Source organism: Erythrolamprus reginae, chromosome 9 (genome assembly GCF_031021105.1).
Source record: "Erythrolamprus reginae isolate rEryReg1 chromosome 9, rEryReg1.hap1, whole genome shotgun sequence".
NCBI lineage: Eukaryota > Metazoa > Chordata > Lepidosauria > Squamata > Dipsadidae > Erythrolamprus > Erythrolamprus reginae.
In genome coordinates this window covers 31,430,702-31,452,059 of record NC_091958.1, presented here as the reverse complement: position 1 = coordinate 31,452,059, position 21,358 = coordinate 31,430,702, and the positions used below count along the sequence as shown (strand labels likewise).

Here is a 21,358-nt window from a genome sequence, read left to right as displayed (position 1 = left end):
TGCAAACGGCGCGGCTGTTTTAAAACGTCGCTGCCGGCCTGGGGGGCTTTCCAGAACCCCCCCAACCCCCAACCCGGGTTCAGTGGGGGGCTAGGAAGCCCCCCAGGCCGGCAGCGACGTTTTAAAACAGCCGCGCCGTTTGCAAGCTAACTCCTGAAGCCAAACGCCAAAGGCAAACTTCCCGCCTCAGGAGTTAGCTCGCAAACGGCGCGGCTGTTTTAAAACGTCGCTGCCAGCCTGGGGGGCTTTCCAGAACCCCCCCAACCCCCAACCCGGGTTCGGTGGGGGGCTAGGAAGCCCCCCAGGCCGGCAGCGACATTTTAAAACAGCCGCACCATTTGCAAGCTAACTCCTGAAGCCAAACGCCAAAGGCGAACTTCCCGCCTCAGGAGTTAGCTCGCAAACGGTGCGGCTGTTTTAAAACGTCGCTGCCGGCCTGGGGGGCTTTCCAGAACCCCCCCCAACCCCCAACCCGGGTTCGGTGGGGGGCTAGGAAGCCCCCCAGGCCGGCAGCGATGTTTTAAAACAGCCGCGCCGTTTGCGAGCTAACTCCTGAAGCCAAACGCCAAAGGCGAACTTCCCGCCTCAGGAGTTAGCTCGCAAACGGCGCGGCTGTTTTAAAACGTCGCTGCCGGCCTGGGGGGCTTTCCAGAACCCCCCCAACCCCCAACCCGGGTTCGGTGGGGGGCTAGGAAGCCCCCCAGGCCGGCAGCGACGTTTTAAAACAGCTGCGCCGTTTGCGAGCTAACTCCTGAAGCCAAACGCCAAAGGCGAACTTCCCACCTCAGGAGTTAGCTCGCAAACGGCGCGGCTGTTTTAAAACGTCGCTGCCGGCCTGGGGGGAGAGATGGAAAGGGGGGAGAGGGGGGAGAGAAAGAGAGAGGGAGAGAGAGAAAGAGAGAGGGAAAGGGGGGGAGAGGGGGGAGAGAAAGAGAGAGGGATAGAAAGAGAGAGAGAGTGAGAGATGCTCAGTGAGCCTTTCTTTGAAGTTGCCTTTCTTTCTTTCTCTCTTTCTTTTTCTCTCTTGCTCTCTTGCTCTTTCATTCTTTTTTCTTTTTCTTTCTTTCTCTTTCTTTCTTTCTTTCTCTTGCTTTCTCTCCTTCCTTCCCTCCTTCCATTTCTTTCATTCCCCCTCTCTATTTTTATTTCTCTTTCATTTTCTTTCTTTCTCTCTTGCTTGCTTTCTTTCTTGCTCTTTTTCTTTCTCTCTTTTACCTTCCCTTCCTCTATTTCTTGCTTTCCTTTTCCTTCCTCCCTTCTTTCCTCCCTCTACAGGATTGGGTGGCAGTGAAGTTACTCTCCCTTTTCATAAGTTTCCTTGCTTCCTTCCTCTGTTCCTGTCCCTTCACCCTTTCTTTCTTCCTTTCTTTCTTCCTTCCTTCCTTTCTTTCTTTCCTTCCTTTCCTCCCTCCATTTCTTGCTTTCCTTTTCCTTCCTCCCTTCTTTCCTCCCTCTACAAGATTGGGTGGCAGTGAAGTTGAATAAATAACTGCCCACAGTTTAATGAATAAAAATAAAAGTTTGCCATGTTGATTGTTTTGGGTAAAAAGAGGAAGGGAAGGAAAGCTCTCAGCTTATCATCTTATTAATAAGTAAAGTTACATTTATTCTTGCAATGTCTATTTCCTGACTTGGCCTAGCAAGGTCAGAAGAAACATCAGCTTTAATGATTATTCATTCTGCACTCCATTTCTGAGACCATTGAATAAATAGGATTTCTACATCCACTTTCTCTAATTCTAGTCCTATCAAAGGATGGTCAGAGGCTTCTAATAGGCTTGTGGGCCAAAGTGCTGACCAATAGTACAGATCTGGTTGACCTTCTAAGTGTTGGCATTAAAACTTTCTTACTTGGCTGATTTTAATTTTTCTGCTTGTAGGCAAGTTTGCTTCCGGTTTTCTCGGTGGGAAAAAAGAGGTCTCGGTGGTGTCGGTGTTTAGAGCGAGCATGGCTCCAAAAAAGGTGTCCGGTACTGCAAAGGCCGCTGAGAAGAAGAAGATGATGATATCCATAGAAATGAAGCAGGAGATAATTAATTTGCACGAAAAAGGGACTCGTGTTATTGAACTTGCGAGGAAGTTCAAACACAGTACGTCCACCATCTGTACAATCCTGAAGCAGAAGGACATCCTGAAAGGTGTTAAAGCAGCAAAAGGTGCGACGATAATTTCCCAACTTCGGACGTCTGTCCATGAAGAGATCGAGAGGTTATTGTTAATTTGGATAAAAGAAAAGGAGCTGGCCGGAGATACAATAACAGAGGCGGTCATCAGCGAGAAGGCTCGTGCGATATTCTCCGATCTAAAGAGCAATGAACCATCCTCGTCGGGAGATCCAGATGAGTTCAAGGCAAGTCATGGGTGGTTTGACAGGTTCAGAAAAAGAAGTGGCATTCACTCAGTGGTTAGGCATGGGGAGGCAGCGAGTGCAGATATCAAGGCAGCGGAGGAGTTTGTTATGCGTTTTGCTAGCCTGGTTGAAAAAGAAGGCTATGTCTCTCAACAGATATTTAACTGTGATGAGACTGGGCTGTTTTGGAAGAAAATGCCCCGTAGGACTTTCATTACTGCCGAGGAAAAGAGCCTGCCAGGACATAAGCCCATGAAGGACCGTCTAACCCTTGCATTGTGTGCAAACACGTCGGGTGACTTTAAAGTAAAGCCACTTCTCGTGTACCATTCAGAGAATCCTCGCGCGTTCAAGATGCACAAAATCCTAAAGGAAAGACTCCATGTCATGTGGCGCTCCAATGCAAGGGCATGGGTAACGAGGCAGTTCTTTGTGGACTGGGTAAATCTTGTTTTTGGTCCTACGGTGAAGGAATATCTTTTGACCAATGGACTCCCCCTACAAGCCTTACTGCTGCTCGACAATGCTCCAGGCCACCCACCTGCTCTTCAAGAGGACATCCTTCAAGAATTCCAGTTTGTAAAGGTTGTCTTTCTCCCACCCAACACGACTTCAATCCTGCAACCAATGGATCAGCAGGTCATAGCTAACTTCAAGAAGCTGTACACGAAGCATCTGTTCCGCCGATGTTTTGATGTAACAGACAACACCAACTTGACACTGCGTGAGTTTTGGAAGGATCATTTCAACATCGTTTCTTGCCTTAACATCATTGACCTTGCCTGGCAAGAAGTGTCAAGGCGAAACTTGAACTCGGCGTGGAAGAAGTTGTGGCCTGCTGCTGTTGCACCAAGGGACTCTGCTGAGCCCGAGGGTGAGACCGAGGACATCACCGAGACTGACACCCCGTTGGAGGAGATTGTGTCACTCGGTAAGTGTATGGGTCTGGAGGTAGACGAGGGTGACATCAATGAGCTTGTCAAAGAGCATGAAGAACCGCTCTCTACAGAGGACCTGAAGGCGCTCCATGAGATGCAACAGATGGAGATGACCCAAGAGATGAGCAGCAGTGAGGAAGAGGTACAGGAACCACAGAAAGCCATTCCTACCAGTGAGATAAAAGCGATGCTAGCGCAGTGGGAGAACGTTGTCAGTTTTGTGGAAAAAAATCACCCAGAGAAAGTAGCCACGAGTCGTTCAGCAGCACTTTTCAATGACACCTCATTGACTCACTTTCGCAACATTTTGAAAAGCAGGCAAAAGCAGATGTCATTGGACAAATTTCTTACAAAAAGAGCTGCTCCAAGTGAAAGTGCAGCCAAAAAGGCAAAAACAGATGATTAGGCTACTGTGTACATATGTAAATTTAAAAGTTTAAGAAAGTTTACAAGTTAAGTGAAAGAAACTTCATTATTCATTTATATGTACATGTACATTTCTTCATTAAAAACATGTCTTTTTGCATAATTTTGACTAACTTTGTGATTTTTTTGAGGGCTGGAACCAATTAAAATTATTTATATTAATTCCTATGGGGAAAAGTCATTCGAGATAAGAGCTGCTCGACTTAAGAGCCCAGGTCCGGAACGAATTAAACTCGTATCTCGAGGTACCACTGTAGTATTTAAATTTTAATCTAGAAAAAACACCTTACAATAGAACTTAAATGCAAAAAGAATAATAATAGAAAAAAGAAACACCAATATTTATGTCTAATATATTCTAATATAATTATAACAATAAAATCTAAGTATTTAATATAATTTCTTTAAGACAACTAAAGAAAAACCTCTTAATAATGACAATTATATTCAAATACAGTTGATTGTACTTATTTTAAATATGCTTAATTATATTTAATTATACTTAATTTCTGCTGTTCTTGTTTGTTGATTGTAGGTCTCAAACTTTAAAGTCTTCTCCAAAGATTATTTTAGCCTTTTGTTGTTGTCCAATATATGTCCAATTATAATCCAAAATAAAGGGAGTCCAGTCATGTTCTCAGTCCAAAGTCCAGATCAAATCCAAAAGGTAATTTAATTATGATCCCAATAAAGTCCCAAAGTCCAAAGTTTAGTTATAATCCAAAAGTGTTTAAGTCCAAATGTAGTACAAAATTGAGATGAAGATCCAAGCTATTATTTTGATTTAACTCAAATTCATTATAGTTCAATTTTCAATGCAAATTCATTTATAACAAAATCTTAATTATATTCCACGGTAAAGCATTAATTCCTTGTATCTGTTGCAATCCAAAAAGTTTCTTTGCGATGGTTCTTTCCAGGCTGTGTAGTTAATTCATGTAATCAAGCTTTATGTAAGGTAGATTTTTCTTATTCTTTTGCAAAGAGAGTATATAGCAATTAAAAAGCGAAATTAATTCTTTCCAAGTCTCTCATTTCTTTTCTATATTCTCTTTATTTCACCAATTTATTCTTTCTTTTTGGTTATTTATTCAAAATAAGATTCCAAGGGCTATCCTTCCGCAGCTCATGTTAACAAAAAGTTCCAACAGCTGCTGCCGGTTTGAAACTTGTTTTTCTTTTTCGTTTTTGAATCTGACTTTTTAGTTAGTTCCCATCTCCTAGAGTCCTCTCCAGAGATGGGAATTTAAATGCGAATAAAAATATTTGCCAAATTTAGTTTTGTTCTTTGTTGTATTTAGTGCCGAAGAAGTAAAGAAAAAGTTCCGGCTGCACTTTTGCCCAAGGATTTTAGTTTTCCCTTATTACTTTTTTTTGATCGCCTTTTATTTTAAGAGATTAATGGCTCAAAGAGTTTTTAAACTGTCACGATAAACTTGTACCTTAATTCTTCTTCTTTTCTTTTTTTCTTCTTCTTTCCTTTTTTTTCTTCTGCTACGATGTTTTGACTTCTTCGTCTTGTCTTTTCTTCTGCCCGTGTGGTCAAGCTGCAATGGCCGAGCCTTCATGTGACGAGACTCAGTTTTTCCTGCTCCAAAGCTGCGGGGCAAACCCTCCCCTTCAGAGCTTCGGCGTTAGCTCCTTGGGGTCTGGGGAGCCCCCTGTTCTTCAATCGGACCATCTGGGTCCGATCTAATCGCTCGAAGCGACTCTTGGAGTGGAAAAAGGAAGCATCGGGGACAGAGCCCTGTCCCGAAGCTCCCACCGCAGCTCTGGTCCAGGCCGGAAGTCTGTTCACCTCTTTCAATCTGTCTTCTGTTGTTCCTTGTCTCTTCTCAATCTTCTCAGTTTTTCCTTCTATTTCTTTAATTTTATTTTCATGCACATTTACTGTTTCTTGGGTATTGTCTATTTTCGTTTCTAATCTTTTAATCTCTCCTTTTAGTTCCTCGAATTTTCCTTTCATTTCTTCATGATGCTTTTCCATTATTTCTTGGGTTTTAGCTGATGCTTCTTGTGATTTAAACATAAACTCTGTTATTTTATCTAAAGATGCTTGCATTGATTGTAGGTATGGAGTGCTCTGTCCTTTTTCAATTGCTGTCATTTCTGTGGTTTGTTTTTGCTCACCTGGTAGTGCAGAGGCTGCCCCTGATGCCAATTTTCTTATTGACTTTGTAACTGTGTTTGAGGACATCTGTGGTTTGATAAAAAAGTTGCTCCAAGCTCTTCTATACTCTTTCATACATACCCCCTCTCTTTTCTTAACTAATCTGTTGTTCACTTTCGCTTTGAATTTACAATCAAATTTCACAGATCAATTCACTTGTGGTTAATAATAATTATTCAATACCCAATAGCTTATTATTGTGTGTTATCAATTATCTAATATCAGGTACCAATCTCTATTCAATTGAAAAAAATCTTTAATCCTCTATATACTCTATATGTACTAAATCAATTGGTCAATCACTTATCAATAAATCAATTTATATCAATATCAAATCAATTCATCAAGTCAATAGATTCCTCAGTTATCAAATATTAAATATGAGTTCGTATATCATAGGAGGCTATATTTTTATAAAGATTAATTAATTTAAAAAATGATTTCTGTATTGAGTAGGATAATAGGGTAAAGAACTAAAGGAGTGTGAAAAGGAAATAGAAGGGTGGTAAAGAAGAAGAAGATAGGTGTAAATACTCAAAGAGTTTACCGGCAGTTCAATCAATTCAATCAAGTCACTTGATTGCAGGAGACCGGCTAGGCCTCGTTCGCCACGGCCACACCCATCCAGCAATCTGGCAGAGAACTTCTTGCTGAATATACTGAGCTGAATATGGAACATCCCAGCTTCCCAACAGCAACTGAGCTATTAACATTCTCTCTGAGTCAATCTGATGCTTCTATCTGTTCTTTCTGGATAGGCCTGTTCCTTTCTTGTGACTAATCTCCTTGCTTTTCTCGGGGAAGTAGAACTCCTGCTTTGGAAACCCGTTGGCTCCTCAGGCTCTGGAAGATGTAAAAATGGTGGTGTGGAAGAACACAACCGATGGTGTCCAGGACAACGGCCTTACACTCAACGGTAAGTACAACAACCCATTTTTCTTTAAGTAGCCCTGGAAATGATAATTTTAAAAGAAGATGTTGAGACTTTAGAAATGAGAGTGCAAGGAAAAACAACCAAGATGATTAGGGGACTGGAGACTACAACACATGAGGAACAATTGCCAGAATTGGGTATGTCTAATGAAAAGAAAAAGGGTGATATGATTGTATTCCAATATTTCAGGGGCTGCCACAAAGAACAATAGAAATGGAATTGAATTAATTGAATTGAATACTTTATTGGCCAAGTGTGATTGGACACACAAAGAATTTTTCTTTGCTCTCAGTGTACATAAAAGAAAAGATACATTTATCAAGAATCATGGGGTACAACACTTATTGATTGTCATAGGGGTCAAATAAGCAATCAGGAAACTATCTTAAGGATACAAGCAACAAGCTACAGTCATATAGTCATAAGTGGGAGGAGATGGGTGATAGGAACAATGAGAAAAAACTAGTAGATAGTAGTGCAGACTTAGTAAATAGTTTCATAGTGTTTGTTTAGCAGAGTGATGGCGTTGGGGAGAGAAGAGGGGATCAACCTATTCTCCAAAGCACCAGAAGGCAAGGCAAGAAGCAATGGGTGGAAACTAATCAAGGAGGGAACCAACCTAGAACTGAGGAGGAATTTCCTGGCAGTTGAAATTTTATCAGTGGAAAAACTTGCCTCCAGAAGTTGTGGGTGCTCCAATACTGGATGTTTGAAGAAGAGATTGGACAGCCATTTGTCTGAAATGGTGTAGGGTTTCCTGCTTGAGCAGGGGATTGGATTAGAAGACCTCCAAGGTCCCTTCCATCTCTGTTATTCTGTTGAGGTTAAGGTTAAGAAAACTCAAATCTGTCCAATGGGGTTGCTATGCTGTAATTGCTTTTGCTGAACTTGCCCCCTTGTCTCTCCAGGCTTCCTTTTCCTCAACACCCTCTTCATCCAGAGAGGGCGTCATGAGACCACATGGACCATTCTTCGCCGCTTTGGCTACGATGATGCCCTGGAGCTGACTGATGACTATCTCTGCCCAGTGTGAGTCAGCCTGAACTCCCCTTAGTTCTTAGGTTCCTGTAAGAGAGGCAGTACAGGAAGAGCCATGGTGGCACAGTGGTTAGTGTGCGGTACTGCACTTTTTTTCTCCTAGAATAGGGTATGATGATTTTATGGGATTAAAAGTGTTATAATGAGAGTAGGGAAGATGATTCCACTGGTCTTACAGTGATGTTTTTCTTTTTTCTCCTAGAATAGTGTATGATGATTTTATGGGATTGAAAGTGTTATAATTAGAGTAGGGAAGATGATTCACTGGGTTCACAGTGACCTTTTTTTTTCTAGAATAGAGATTGATCGTTCTATTGGATTGAAAGTGTTATGGATCGAAAGTGTTATAACTAGAGTAGGATATGATGGATTTTTTTTGTTTCCTTCCTTCTTTTTTATTTTTTATTTTTTCTTCTTTTCTTTTTTTTCATTTTCTTGTTAATTTTCTAATTTTCATTTATTCTTACTTTTTAATTTTTTCCTTATCTTTACCTATTTAAGGGAATTATTTTCTATTTGGTTTACTAATTTGGCGATATTTGGGGTATACTATTTGTTGGGCTTTTTTTTACCCCCCCCCCAATATATTTTTAACTATCTTTTAGCAAGGGTTGAATTTGATTTAAATACAGTTGGAGGTAATTAGAAATTTGTGCTCCCTTTTTAAAATTTTTCAATGGTTTTTTTCTTTTATTTTAAAGGGCATTTATTATGGAAAATGGTTTAAAATATACATGAAAATTGACATGGAGAAGATTTTGAGAAAACTGAAATATTATGACCCAATTAATTAGATTTGAGTAAGAGTAGGAACAGCCTAAAATATATACTGAATTGACTAACAGTCTTTTTGTTATTATATAAGAAATTGGAGTAATTATTATTGTTCAGATGTCAAATGTTAAGGAGGTAGCATAGATTAAACTATGTATACTGAAATTGTAAAATTGTAATATAATTTGAAATTAATTGTATTTTCTTTTTCTGTACAAGTGATTGGAAAGAAAAAAAAATTACCCCCCCCCCAAAAAAAAGAGTGCGGTACTGCAGTCTACTTCCGCTGTCTGCAGGCTGCCTGCTGTTGGGCAGTTCAAATCTCACCAGGCTCAAGGTTGGACTCAGCCTTCCATCCTTCCGAGGTTGGGGGCAAAAGGCTGGCTCTAAACCATTTAGAAAGGGTTGTAGAAGAACTGTAAAATGGTATACAAGTCTAAGTGCTATTGCTGTAGTTGATTAGATGTTGCATTAGGAGCCCTGGTGGCGCAGTGGTTACAATGTGGTATTGCAGGCTGATTATCCCCACAACTCTGGAGTTCAATCCTGACTGACTCAAGGTTGACTCAGCCCTCCCTCCTTCCAAGGTTGGTAAAATGAAGCCTGAGATTGTTGGGGCCAATAGGCTGACTCTGTAAACTGCTTAGAGAAGACTATCATGCATACTTGGCAACTGCTTCATATTTATGACCGTTGCAGTGTCCCAGTGTCATGTGATCCTCTTTTGCGACCTTTGGACAAACAAAATGAATGGGGAAGCCCGATTCGCTGAACAACCAACTTACTATTTTAAAAACTGCAGCAATACACTTAGCAACGGTGGTGAGAAAGGTTGTAAAATAGGGCAAAGCTCACTTAACAAAGGTCTCACTCAAGCACAGAAATGCTGGGTTCAATTTTGTGCCCGATCATGGGACTGCTGCAACGGTCCTAAATGTGAAAAACGGCCCTAAGTGAAATTTTTCAGTGCTGTTGTAACTTTGAACGGTTGCTAAATGAACTATGATAAGACAAGGACTACCGGTATTGCATTTGATGTCTCGGGGTGGTCTCAAATTCTCCAGGATCCGGGTACCGCAGGACTGTTCCACGGAACTCAACCACTTTGGATACCAATTCCTGCAACGGATGTTTGAGAAACATGACAAGGTAAGCAGCAGAAACAAAATATCGTAATTGTGGGCCATTCCAGCAGTAAAATCTACTTATCTTCCCTACCGTCGTCTGTGCTTTTTCACCCTCTGCGCATGCACAAAAGACTTTGCGTATGCGCAGAAGGTTAAAAATAAGAAAATGGCCACATCCAAGCAGGTGAGTGGAGCCTCCTGCTGCCGCCGCTACCGGTTCTGTGAATCATCCACAGCCGGTACACCCGAACTGGTAGCATTTCACCCCTGGGCCCAGGGGTGAAATGCTCCTGCTTCGCTCGAGCCTGTTGGTCATTGGAGATCCGGTTGTGAAGGGTGCATGAGTCTCCGCCCGCCCGCCTGGACACCACCATTTGGGTCCTTTTACTCTCTGTGCACGCACAAAAGCGTTCTATGCATGCTCAGAGGATAAAAGAACCCAAATGGCAGCATCCGGGCGGGTGGGCGGAGCCTTGTGCTCCCTTGGTGGCCAGCTCTCCAACAACTGACAGGCCCGAGTGAACCGGGAGCATTTCACCCCTACCCAGGCCACGCGCTTTCCCCCCATAGTGGCTGCATAATGGCTGATCCCCATAGCCTGTCACAGCCACTGGATCGGCAAAGCGGTGATAGAGATGCCAGGAAACGTCTTTGAAATTCAAATTACAAAAGATCTGGGAATATGGATTTTGGAAGAATGGGAAGAAAAGAGAGGCAGTAGAAGAAATGTATGTGGCAATCTGAAAGTTCCCTTTGTTGGGAGAGGAAACAGAAGAGGTGCCATCGGGGTGACCAGGAAAAAAGGAAGCAAATCAGTCATGTTCCTTTGGCTACAGAATAGAATAGAGTAGAATATTGGAATGAAATGGAATGGAAAATAGAATAGAGTAAAATATTGGAGTAGAGTAGAATATTAGAATAGAACAGAATAGAAAATAATAGAATAGAAAATAATAGAGTAGAATACAGTGATCCCCCGCTCGTTGCGAGGGTTCCGCTCCAGGACCCCCCGCAACGAGCGGGTTTTCGCGAAGTAGCGCCGCGGAAGTAAAAACACCATCTGCGCATGTGCAGATGGTGTTTTTAACTTCCGCAGCGCTAGCGAGGAGCCGAAGATTGGGGGCGGCGCGGCTGTTTTAAAACGCCGACGACGACATGGGGGGCTCGCTAGCACCCCCCCGAACCCCCAACCCGGGTTTGGGGGGGTGCTAGCAAGCCCCCCATGTCGGCGGCGACGTTTTAAAACACCCGCGCGGCTTTCCAATGAGTCCTGAAGACAAACGTGGAAGTTTGACGTTTGTCTTCGGGAGTCATTGGAAAGCTCCGATCGTTTTAAAGCAGGCGCGCCGTTCTCCGCTGACTCCTAAAGTGGGGAAGTTCGCCAGGAGTCAGCGGAGAACGGCGCGCCTGCTTTAAAACGATCGGAGCCAGCCGGCTCCGATCGTTTTAAAGCAGGCGTGCCGTTCTCCGCTGACTCCTAAAGCGGGGAAGTTCGCCAGGAGTCAGCGGAGAACGGTGCGCCTGCTTTAAAACGATCGGAGCCGGCCGGCTCCGATCGTTTTAAAACAGGCGCGCCGTTCTCCGCTGACTCCTGGCGAACTTCCCGGGCGAAGGGCAAAGGGCGGGCGAGCGGGTGCTGGGGGGGGCTTCGCCCTCCCACCAGCAAGAGGGGGAAGACCCAGGGAAGCCGCCCAGCAGCTGATCTGCCCGGCGCCATCTACGCATGCGTGCCCATAGAAAAAAGGCCACACATGCGCAGATGGTGTTTTGACTTCCGGGTTCAAAAATCGCAAATTACCCTGTTCGCAATGGTCGGGGACGCAATAACTGGGGTATTACTGTATTAGAATAGAATATAGAATAGAGTAGAATATTAGAATAGAATAGAGAATAGAATAGAATGGAATAATAGAATAAAGAATAGAATAGAAAATGAGAATAGAATAGAATAGATTAGTCCTTCTTTTGAGGTCATCTTGTCCAGAAAGAAAGAAGTAAGAACGATTTAATTCTCTTTTGGGGATAGCAAGCAGCACTGACCCATAGGACAATTGGCAGGAGAGACAGCAGACAAAGGCCAATTGGTGGTCATTTTGGCCACCACTCTCCCTCCAACTTTTGACTCGAGGCAGGAGAAGCCCCTTTTCAGCTTTTGATCTTACCACCCTGGCCAAAACTTTGCTAGATGCTAAGGGCAGGGGCACAGCACCACCCTGATCACTTTGGTAGCTGAAGTTACTAAAGAAGCAGAAGCCTTCTTGAGCTGCTGTAGGTATGGGGGGGCTTGTTGTCTGTAGTAAAGGAAAAGCTAAGGGCAAGGTCACATCACCCTGTAGGCTTTATAACTGAACTTATCCAAGAAGCAGAGGGCTTCTCGGGCTGCTGTAGGCATGGTGGCCTTGTCCGTCTGTAGCAAGAAGGATCTGCCGCTCAGGGCCCGTTTCTTTGCTCTGGCTTGCAGGATGATGATGGCGCCCTCTCGCCTGTCGAGCTGCAGGACTTCTTTGGTGTGTTCCCCTCCATCCCCTGGGGACCTGAGCTCTACCACACGGTATGCACCACAGATAAAGGCCTGCTTTCCCTGCATGGATTCCTCTGCCAGTGGACGTAAGCGCAGCCTCTCTCTGCCTCCCGACAGACCACCTCTCCTCCCTTCCCCCGGGTGGCTTGGTCCTATAACAAATGTGCTTCTTTTTCTGTGCTTGGATTTCCCCCCAGGCTGGTGGCCTACCTGGACGTCCATCGGTGCTTAAAAGACTTGGGCTACCTGGGGTACCCCATTTTCTCTCAGCAGGACTCGCAGATTTACGCCATCACAGGTAAATCACCCGCTGAACCTCTCTCCTCTTTCTGAACTCGTGTGTTGTGAGTGCTCCTTGTCCACCTCTGGTCATGTCTGATTCTGAGGAGGGTGAGCTAGGCCCTCTGGGTGCCCTGGGCCAGGGGGTGGCCAGAGGAAGAAGAGAGCGAGAGTGAGCCTGAGGGAGCTGATGTGACATTGGGGGAGTGGTCCCAGTCAGACAGCAAGGAAGACATGTTAGTGGAAAACAACTGGATAAGTCCTTGCTATAGAAGAACGATTCAAAGGCAAGAGGAGATCCAGAGTTAGCTTTTTGAGGTGTGATGCCACTTCCAGGCATTATAAAGGAATGGGGTTGTGGGAAATGGGGTATGGCGTCTCAGCGTTGTTCCTTGGAAAAGAGATGGAACTGAGAGTGTGCTGGAACGAAGCTTTAAGATCATGATTTCTGTTGCAAAACTGTCATCCCTGCTGCACGCTGTGTTAGCCGTGCCTTCGGTGAGCAGAACTGTGTTTCAGCAATTGACTTTGGGGCTTTATCTCAGCAATGTAGATAAAGAATGAATTCTGGCGCTCTTCCTGGACCTTGATCAAAACTGGCTCTAAATGAGATAGCTTCTGTGCTATTTTTAACCACTGCATTTCATTCATGTATGCCTGATTTTGAATAAAGAGTGAGTTTTTATTAATAAAGAAGTGATTTTTGGAGACTGGAATTTGCCAACAGCCCGCGAAACAGAACAGTGTGTGGTAAGTTCTCAACCTAACAAGTAGTCCTCAACTTGCAATGGTTTGTTTATTGACTGTTCAAAGTTGCAGCGACACTGAAAAACATGACTTATGACTGTTTTTCTCACTTAGGACCATTGCAGCAACCCCAGGCTTACATGATCAAAATTCAGATGCTTGGAATTGATTCATATTTATGACGGTTGTCTTGTTCTGGGGTTAAATCCGTATTACGGATTTAACGTACAGTGATTTACGTTAGCAACAATGGGAATGAAGATTACAAATCGGGACAAAACTCACTTAACTAAGCCACTTAGCCACAGAAATGGCTTAGCAATTGCAGTGATTCACTTAACAACAGTGGCAAGAAAGGTTGTAAAATGGGGCAACATTCACTCATGATTGCCGTGCTTAGTAGCATCTATTCTGAGGTCAGTTGTGGTCTTAAGTTGAACTCTTTACACAACCATCGTTTAGCAGCTGTTCAAAGTTACAACAGGACCGGAAAAGGTGACTTAAGACCAGTCCTTGCAGTTACGACCATCCTGCAGCATCTCCACAGTCACATGATCAAAAATTGGAGACTGGCTTGTGTTTACAATGATTGCAGCTTCCTGGAGTCACATGATCCCAATTTGCAACCTCCCCAGCCAGCTTCCAACAGAGCCAACTCAATGGAGGAACCTGGATTCACTTAACGACCATTTGGTTCGCTTAATGACCACAGTGATTTCGCTTCACAACCATTGCAGAAAGGTCATAAAATCAGACACAACTTTTTTAATCACCATGCCTTGGTGTAGAAATTTATTTATTCGATTTTATTTATTCAATTTTTTATGCCACCCTTCTCCGGACTCGGGGCGGCTTACAACATGTTAGCAATAGCACTTTTTTAACAGAACCAGCGTATTGTCCCCATAATCTGGGTCCTTATTTTACCCACCTCAGAAGGATGGAAGGCTGAGTCAACCTTGAGCCGGTGGTGAGCTTTGAACCGCTGACCTACAAATCTACAGTCAGCTTCAGTGGCCTGCAGTACTACACTTTACCCACTGCGACACCTCGGCTCATGGCGCAGTGAGTATTCTGTCCCCCATTGTGGTCATAAATTGAGGACCACCTACAGCAGCGATGGCTAACCTTTTTGTCATTGTGTGCTGAAAGCACGCACACATCCATAGTGCAATGCATGTGCACGACCTCTGCATGCGCCTCGCCCCCCGCATGCACACGATTCCCCCATCACCTGCACATGCGTGCATGACCCCCTGCATGCGTGTGCGATTTCCCCATACATATGCAGACATCTCACGCAACCCGCACACATGCACGGCACAGACCCAAAACCACGTGAGCTGGGATAATGCCCCCCATGCCTGCTGAGAAGGCTCTGCATGCCATCTATGAACATGAACCTATGGCAGTGAACCTTGTTTTGCTTGGGTGCCAAAAGGGTGCATACGTGCACAATAGCACACTTGTGCATGCCCACAACCATAATGCAATACCCTCCCCCACACATGTGAGCACACACACCCTGCACGCCCCCCCCCCCACATCTGCACACAAACCTCACTGAAGCCCCCTGATTTTTGGTAGATCTGTTGGGCCGGTTTTCGCACTCCACAGCCTGTGAATGGCAAAAAACAGCCCAACGGGCCTCTTTGATCTGTTTTTCCCCATCCACCAGCTCTGGAGGCTTTCCTGAAGCCCAGGGAGGGCAGAAATGGTCTCCCCCATCCTCCACAAGGCCTAAAATCAGCTGGCCAGCGCACACATGTGTGCTGGAGCTGACAGAGGGCAGCACCTCGCATGTCCTCAGACATAATAATAATAATTTAATAATTTATTAGATTTGTATGCCGCCCCTCTCCAAGGACTCGGGGCGGCTCACAACATAGCAGTAATACAGTACAAATACAAATACAATATTAAAAAGTAAAAAAACCTAATTTAAACATACATCGTCATAGCAATCATCAACTACACAGTCATACCCGTTCCCCCTCTGGGGGAAACCAGAGTCTCAGCCGCCCCTCCACAAAATCTGGCCAAAACCTCCAGAATAAATCGGCTGGCTGGAATTCAGCACACCTTGTCAATGCCCCAAATAGCATCTGAGAAAGCATCTGAGAAATAAATCAGAATCCACTCCTCAAGCAAAAGGTTTGATTTATTAGCAGAGCCATGTTGGTTATGTTTCAGCCATTCCAGTACTAAATTCTCTCCAGTTCTCCACCCAGGTTAAGGTTCATCTCACTTCCCCACACCCACAAGTGCAATCACGTGGACCACTGCGGTACAGGGATTCACCTACTTCCTCTTCCGTACAGTTGACACAGAACACACGCACACCCCTCGGCCGCTGACCAAGTAGGAGCAGTTCGCACGCCTCAAGGGCAGCGCTGGGGTTGAGGCTGCGCTGGGGTTACCGCCGAGCCGGCAGCGATCCCTCCCACGACTGGCTCTTGAGTGCCCGACTCGACCGACCCTATTTATTTATTTATTTATTGGTTTGGTTTGGTTTGGTTTGGTTTGATTTGTATGCGGCCCCTCTCCGTAGACTCGGGGCGGCTAACAACAGTGGTAAAAACAACATGCGACAATCCAATACTAAAACAACTAAAAACCCTTATTTTAAAAACCAATCATACATACAAACATACCATACATAAATTGTAGAAGCCTAGGGGGAAAGAATATCTCAGTTCCCCCATGCCTGACGACAGAGGTGGGTTTTAAGGAGCCCAACTTGAGGACGAGAAGGCACTTGAGGGACGGGCAAATTATTTCTCCCCCATCGTCACTTCAACCTTCTCCTCAGAAGCTGCCTCCCATACGTGCCTCACGCAGTTTCGCAGCCTCGTGTTTCCCTGGAGGGGTGTGTGTGTGGAGGGGGGCGGCTTTCCCATCTTTCCTGGAGCTGTTGCCTCTCTCCCCCCTCCGACTGAGCGTGTTTTCGTGGTGTGCTGGGCTGGCAATGCGCTGGCCCTCACGAAACCCGGGTGGGGCCTATCTATCTATCTATCCATCCATCCATCCATCCATAAATCCATCCATTCATCATCTACCTATGTACCTACCTACTTATCTATCCATCTATCCATCACGGAGATTCCTTTCCTAACCCGTGGCTTTATTTCCGGAAGACGGGAGGGCGGGACCAGAAGGGTTCGGGTTCGGCGAACTTACCCGAACTCCACCACCAAGTTCGTCCGAACCCGGCGAACCCGAACTTCATTGGGTTCGCCCAACACTTATTATATTATGTATTATATAATATATTTATTATATATAATTAGGTATTATATATTATATATTGAAAACCCGGTTCTTATCTAGAAAAATTATACTGTATATTATATTATATATTATAATTATATTATAATTATAAATTAATTGCCCACCCCTGGTATACATATGCTGGTAAAAGATGCTAAATGAAAAAACCTGAAGCATTTGGTCATTATCACTTCCCTATAATTCCAAATTATGAAACATTATGATCCTGGAAAGTTCCTTTATCCAATTTTAAGTTAATAATTCATTCCATTCATATAATGCTACCTGATTATTTCATTTTTTTTTAAAAAAATCCTAAAATTGTCTAGTTTCTTTCTACTTCTATTTTTATCTATCACGGAACTTGTATGCTTTCCATAAAAGGAGAGATTCATATTTAATAGTTTTATATTTCCAGAGTAATACCATTTCTCCTTCCTTCCTTCCTCCATTTCTCCTCCCACCCTCCCTTCCCTCCCTCCCTCCCTCAGTCTTCCAATTCTCTCCCTGCTCCCCAACCTGATTTCCCCCCATTGGGGGGTGAAAGAGCCTCCGCCGCGAATTCCCTGTTGCTTTTTTGCTTTTTGCTTCTGCATGCAGGTGGCAAGACCATCTGACTCCACTGTGCGGCTTTTGGTTTTTGCCTGCGCACGCTTGTGCACGCGCCCATATTTATTTATTTATTTATTTATTATTTAGATTTGTATGCCACCCCTCTCCGCGAACTCGGGGCGGCTCACAACAAGATTGGACTGACCTCCACAGGCCAGCCACAGACAGCGGGCAGGCTGCATCCAGACCCCAGGCCGCATCCAGCCCCCAGGCCGCACCTTGCCCAGGTCTGCTCTAATATCTTTTTAAACTACTGCGGCTTGACTTCCTGGCTCCAATCCTTTCCCGCAGGGAGGAAGAACCAATTAGGTTGTTCCACCCCAGACGCCTGATGGATCCAGAAGGTTTTCAGAAGGTGCTTGGGGTTATTCCAGATACACTCGTCCACAGCTCGGCAGAGTCTCTGGCTGAGGCCTGGAACAAGGCTGTAGCAGAGGCTCTGGACCAAATTGCGCCGTTGCGACCTCTCCGTGGCACTAGACCCCATAGAGCTCCATGGTTCAACGAAGAGCTGCGGGAGTTGAAACGCCAGAAGAGACGTCTAGAGAAGCGATGGAGGAAGAGTAAGTCCGAATCCGATCGAACACTTGTAAGAGCTTTTATTAAGACTTACAAAGTGGCGCTCAAGGCGGCAAGATGCGCATATCATGCCGCCTTGATTGCATCAGCGGTATCCCGCCCGGCCACTCTGTTTAGGGTGACCCGTTCCCTTCTTAACCAGGGGGGAGTTGGGGAGCCCTTGCAGAGTAGTGCCGAGGATTTTAACATGTTTTTCACTGATAAAATCGCTCGGACCTGGGTGGACCTCGACTTCAATTGGATAACAGAGTCGACTGACAACGAGTCAGTCGAGGTGACTGGGGCCCGTACTTGTCCACCTGTCTGGGAAGAGTTTGATCTGGTGACACCTGATGAAGTGGACAAGGCCATTGGAGCTGTGAGTTCCGCCACCTGCTTACTGGATCCTTGTCCCTCCTGGCTGGTTTTGGCCAGCAGGGAGGTGACATGGAGCTGGGTCCAGGAGATTGTCAACGCCTCCTTGGGGAGGGGGTCCTTTCTGGCTCCTTATAAGGAGGCACTTTTGCGCCCCCTCCTCAAGAAGCCTTCCCTGGACCCAGCCGTGCTTAATAACTACTGTCCAGTCTCCAACCTTCCCTTTATGGGGAAGGTTATCAAGAAGGTGGTGGCGCTCCAACTCCAGCGGTCCTTGGAAGAAGCCGATTATCTAGGTCCCTAGCAGTCTGGATTCAGGCCCGGCTACAGCACGGAAACTGTTTTGGTTGCGTTGATGGATGATCTCTGGCAGGCCCGGGATAGGGGCTTGTCCTCTGTCCTGGTGCTTCTTGACCTCTCAGCGGCTTTCGATAGCATCGACCATGGTTTCCTTCTGCGCCGGCTGGAGGGGTTGGGAGTGGGAGGCACTGTTCTCCAGTGGTTCTCCTCCTACCTATCCGGTCGATAGCAGTCGGTGTTTGTGGGGGGTCAGAAGTCGACCTCGAGGTTACTCCCTTGTGGGGTGCCTCCGGGGTTGGTCCTCTCCCCCCTGCTGTTCAATATCTACATGAAACCGCTGAGTGAGATCATCCAGGGGCATGGGGTGAGGTATCATCAGTATGCGGATGATACCTAGTTATACATCTCCACCCCATGTCCAGTCAACGAAGCAGTGGAAGTGATGTGCCGGTGCCTGGAGGCTGTTGGGGTCTGGATGGGTGTCAACAGACTCAAACTCAACCCGGATAAGACGGAGTGGATGTGGGTTCTGCCTCCCAAGGACAATTCCATCTGTCCGTCCATAACCCTGGGGGGGCATTATTGACCCCCTCAGAGAGGGTCTGCAACTTTGGCGTCCTCCTCGATCCACAGCTCACATTAGAGAAACATCTTTCAGCTGTGGTGAGCGTTTGCTCACAGTCACTCATGCCTAGGACTCACTGCTCACAGTCACTCATGCCCTCATCACCTTGAGGTTCGACTATTGTAATGCTCTCTACATGGGGCTACCTTTGAAAAGAGTTCGGAAACTTCAGATTGTGCAGAATGCAGCTGCGAAAGCAATCATGGGCTTCCCAAGATATGCCCATGTTACACCAACATTCCGCAGTCTGCATTGGTTGCCGATCAATTTCAGGTCACAATTCAAAGTGTTGGTTATGACCTATAAAGCTCTTCATGGCATCGGACCAGAATATATCCGGGACCACCTTCTGCCGCACGAATTCCAGTGACCGGTTAGGTCTCACAGAGTTGGCCTTCTCCGGGTCCCATCGACTAAGCAATGTCGTTTAGTGGGATCCAGGAGAAGAGCCTTCTCTGTGGTGGTCCCAGCCCTCTGGAACCAGCTCCCCCAGATATCAGAGTTGCCCCCACCCTCCTTGCCTTTCACAAGCTCCTTAAAACTCACCTCTGTCGTCAGGCATGGGGGAATTGAAATTTCACTTCCCCCTAGGCTTATAGAATTTATACATGGTATGCTTGTATGTATGAGTGGTTCTTTAAATTGGGGTTTTTTAGATTATTTTTAATATTAGATTTGTTTTCATTGTCTTTTCATTGTTGTTAGCCGCCCTGAGTCTTCGGAGAGGGGCGACATACAAATCAAATAAATAAACAAACAAACAAACAAACACACCCTCACGAACCATCAGGTTTTCCTCCGTCAACTGCATCTCTGCGCAATGAACTTAAAAGGATAACAGCTGCTTGCCAGCAAAACATTTCTGGAACTCCGGATCTAGGACCTCTACCATTACAAATGTTAAAACTACACACTTTTTTATCCATAAATCCTCACTTATATACGGTCTGGGTATGGTCAACTGTTTCCTAGAGATATTCAATGTCTAGACTTTCTTCCATAGAGATATTCCTGTCTGCTTTGTGACCTTCTGACTCTCTCATCTAATAGGGGCTCCTGGTCCCCAATGTCCCCCTCCTCCTCTGAATCAAACATTACCATCCTTGGGGTTTCTACAGTTTCTGGTGATTCCTCAGGTTCCCCAGATTTTCAATTCTCCCTCACTCTCACTCTCTGACTCAGCTGTCAAGAACACTGGCCTAGGGCAGCGTTTCCCAACCGGTGTGCTGCGGCACACTAGTGTGCCGCGAGACACGGCCAGGTGTGCCGCGTAGCTCCAGCTGGGCGGGGCGCTGCCGGTGCCGACCTGGAGCTCCCGCTCGCAGCTGTCCCCCGGCTCCTGCTCGATGCCGCGGTTTTCGGTGCTCTCCTGCTGGGCCCCAAAGAAGGAAGGCAGGAAGAAGGAGAGCTCCATTCTTCGCGCCTTTTTCCCGCCTTCCTTCTTTGGGGCCCAGCAGGAGAGCGCCGAAAATCGCGGCATCGAGCAGGAGCCGGGGGACAGCTGCGAGCAGGAGCCCCAGGACGGAAGTACCGGCAGCGCCCCGCCCAGCTGGAGCTTCCCTGGCGTCGGCGGCAAGTGTGGGGGGGTGGCTGCAGCGGCCGCAGGCAGTCGCGGGGAGATGGCGGTGGCGAGAGGGAGCTCCAGGCGGCGGCGAGAGGGAGCGCTCTCTCTCTCTCTCTCAGCTGACTGCAAGCGGGAGCCCTGACAGTGGAGGTTGGACGTGCTGCTGGACGTCGTACATGCTGGCGCTGCGGGCCTGGCATATACGGTGTCCAGCAGCACGTCCAGCTGCCGCCGTCAGGGCTCCCGCTTGCAGTCAGCTGAGAGAGAGAGAGAAAGAAAGAGAGACATATAAGAGAGGTAGAGAGAGAGAGAAAGAGAGACAGAGCAAGAGAGGCAGAGAAAGAGAGACAGAGCAAGAAAGAGAGAGAGAAAGAGAGAGAGAAAGAGACATAGCAAGAGAGGCAGAGAGAGAGAAAAAGAAAGAGACATAGCAAGAGAAAAAGAGAGACTTAGCAAGAGGGGCAGAGAGAAAGAAAGAGACATAGCAAGAGAGACAGAGAGAGAGAGCAAGGGAGAGAGAAAGACATAGAGGAAGGGAAGGAGGGAGAGAGAAAGAGCAAAAAAGAGAGAAAGAAAGAGGGATGGAGAGAGAGAAAGAAGGGAAGGAAGGAAAAGAGAGAAAGAGGGAGAAATAGAGCGAAAGAGAGGAAGAGAGAGGTTTTTTTTGTCCAAACTTTTCTTTAGCCCGCCCCCCCGCCCCCCTTTTCAATGTTCCCCAGGATTTTGAAAATATGAATAATGTGCCGCGGC

The 21,358-nt window shown here is 45.9% G+C and overlaps 1 protein-coding gene across 14 annotated transcripts in view; it reads left to right on the top strand.

Moving 5' to 3' along the window:
- Nucleotides 1-21,358, top strand: part of RHOT2 (ras homolog family member T2) — a 194,727-nt gene that overhangs the window by 76,311 nt on the left and 97,058 nt on the right. For 8 of the 14 annotated variants that reach the window (XM_070760773.1, XM_070760769.1, XM_070760771.1 and 5 more), the window contains 6 exons: nt 4,250-4,381; nt 6,692-6,800; nt 7,727-7,847; nt 9,695-9,779; nt 12,219-12,364; nt 12,476-12,576. In XM_070760773.1, coding sequence (XP_070616874.1) covers nt 4,250-4,381; nt 6,692-6,800; nt 7,727-7,847; nt 9,695-9,779; nt 12,219-12,364; nt 12,476-12,576 — 694 coding nt within the window. The remainder of the gene's footprint in view (nt 1-4,249; nt 4,382-6,691; nt 6,801-7,726; nt 7,848-9,694; nt 9,780-12,218; nt 12,365-12,475; nt 12,577-21,358) is intronic. The other 6 variants (XM_070760778.1, XM_070760779.1, XM_070760775.1 and 3 more) reach the window with 1 other exon arrangement.